Source organism: Dipodomys ordii, unplaced genomic scaffold, assembly GCF_000151885.1.
Source record: "Dipodomys ordii isolate 6190 unplaced genomic scaffold, Dord_2.0 Scaffold13425, whole genome shotgun sequence".
In the NCBI taxonomy this organism is placed as follows: Eukaryota; Metazoa; Chordata; class Mammalia; order Rodentia; family Heteromyidae; genus Dipodomys; species Dipodomys ordii.
In genome coordinates, this window is record NW_012280637.1 from 1 (window position 1) to 1416 (window position 1416).

At 64.1% G+C, this 1416-nt stretch overlaps 1 protein-coding gene across 1 annotated transcript; it reads left to right on the forward strand.

Annotated features, from left to right (window-relative positions):
* Nucleotides 1-579: 579 nt before the first annotated feature.
* On the forward strand, nt 580-1288 carry LOC106002544 (ribosomal protein S6 kinase alpha-4-like; the record flags this gene model as incomplete). Its single annotated transcript, XM_013037405.1, has 3 exons — nt 580-770; nt 943-1076; nt 1165-1288. Coding segments are annotated over 3 exons (449 nt in total), but the record flags the coding sequence as incomplete, so codon positions are not given.
* Between the last annotated feature and the right edge of the window lie 128 nt (nt 1289-1416).

The window sequence follows — 1416 nt, forward strand, 5'->3', positions numbered from 1 at the left end:
AAAAAAAAAAAAAAAAAGCAACAGTGGAGCTGTTGTTCAAGTGGTAAAGTGCTAGCCTTGGTGAAAAAGCTAAGGGAGAGCACCAGACTGTGTCCAAACTCCAGAACCAGCACACACACACAAAATCCCTGTAGTAAAAATGACACTTTGAGAGTATTTGAAATGTAAGTTCCTTTTCTTTTTTTCCCAGGTGCTGGGGAGGGAACCCAGGGCCTCCAATGCTGTATCACTGGGCCCTAGTGTCATTTTGCATTTCCCTGCAGCTCTGCCTTGCTGCTTTGCCTTGCGGGGGAGGGGGGGGGCATAGCTTTTCCCCTCCTAGGCAGATCCGATTGAGTTCTCCTAGACTAGGTGTGTCAGACACAGTTGTAGGCCTTTCATTCACTTCCCACCAATCGCCAAGTCTCTGTGACAGGCCCTTGGGAAGTCACTCACTTGAGAAAGGAGAGGTCATAGACTACTGGGGGACAAACACGAGTCCGAGTGGTTATAACACGAGGTGCCCACACGTGGGAGGTCCGGGGGAAACACTGCCCTTTGCTCTCTACGGGGTCTTCCCCCTGCCGGCCCTGCCTGCAGACCCGGGCCTTGCACCCCAGCCTCCGTGTTACGTGCGCCCCCCTCCGTTCTCACCCCTGCAGGGTTACTCCTTCGTGGCACCCTCCATCCTATTCGACCACAGCAACGCCGTGATGACCGATGCGCTCGAGGCGCCGGGCGCTGGAGACCGGCCGGGCCGGGCCGCCGTAGCCAGGAGCGCCATGATGCAGGTGGACCGGGCTGGGTTTGGGAGCCGGACCTTGAGCTTGTGTGCGCCATGGGTGGGAGTCTAGGCCCAGGGAATCTGGCCTAGACCACGGGGCTCCCGCGGAGTGGCTTGGGGTGCAGCCGCGCGGCCCGGCGAGGGGGACCGCTGACGGCCGCGCCCCCTTGCGCCCCCAGGACTCGCCCTTCTTCCAGCAGTACGAGCTGGACCTGCGGGAGCCCGCGCTGGGCCAGGGCAGCTTCTCCGTGTGTCGTCGCTGTCGCCAGCGCCAGAGCGGCCAGGAGTTCGCGGTGAAGATCCTCAGCCGCAGGTGGGGGGGAGGCGGGAGCGAGGAGGGGGCCGGGGTGCGGGGCACCCGCGGGGCAGGGCCGCACCGAGCCCCGCTTCCCGACCCCCAGGCTGGAGGCGAACACGCAGCGCGAGGTGGCCGCCCTGCGGCTGTGCCAGACGCACCCCAACGTGGTCAACTTGCACGAAGTGCACCACGACCAGGTGAGGCCTCCCGGGACCAGCGGGCGATGACCTCCCCGCTCCCAGGTGGGGTCAGGAGGCGGGGCCTGGGGCCGCCGTGGGCGGGGCCTAGCTGGTGGGGGTGGGACGGCTGAGGTGGGGGAGTGACGGGATCCGAGGCGGGAAGGCCTGAGCCCTGG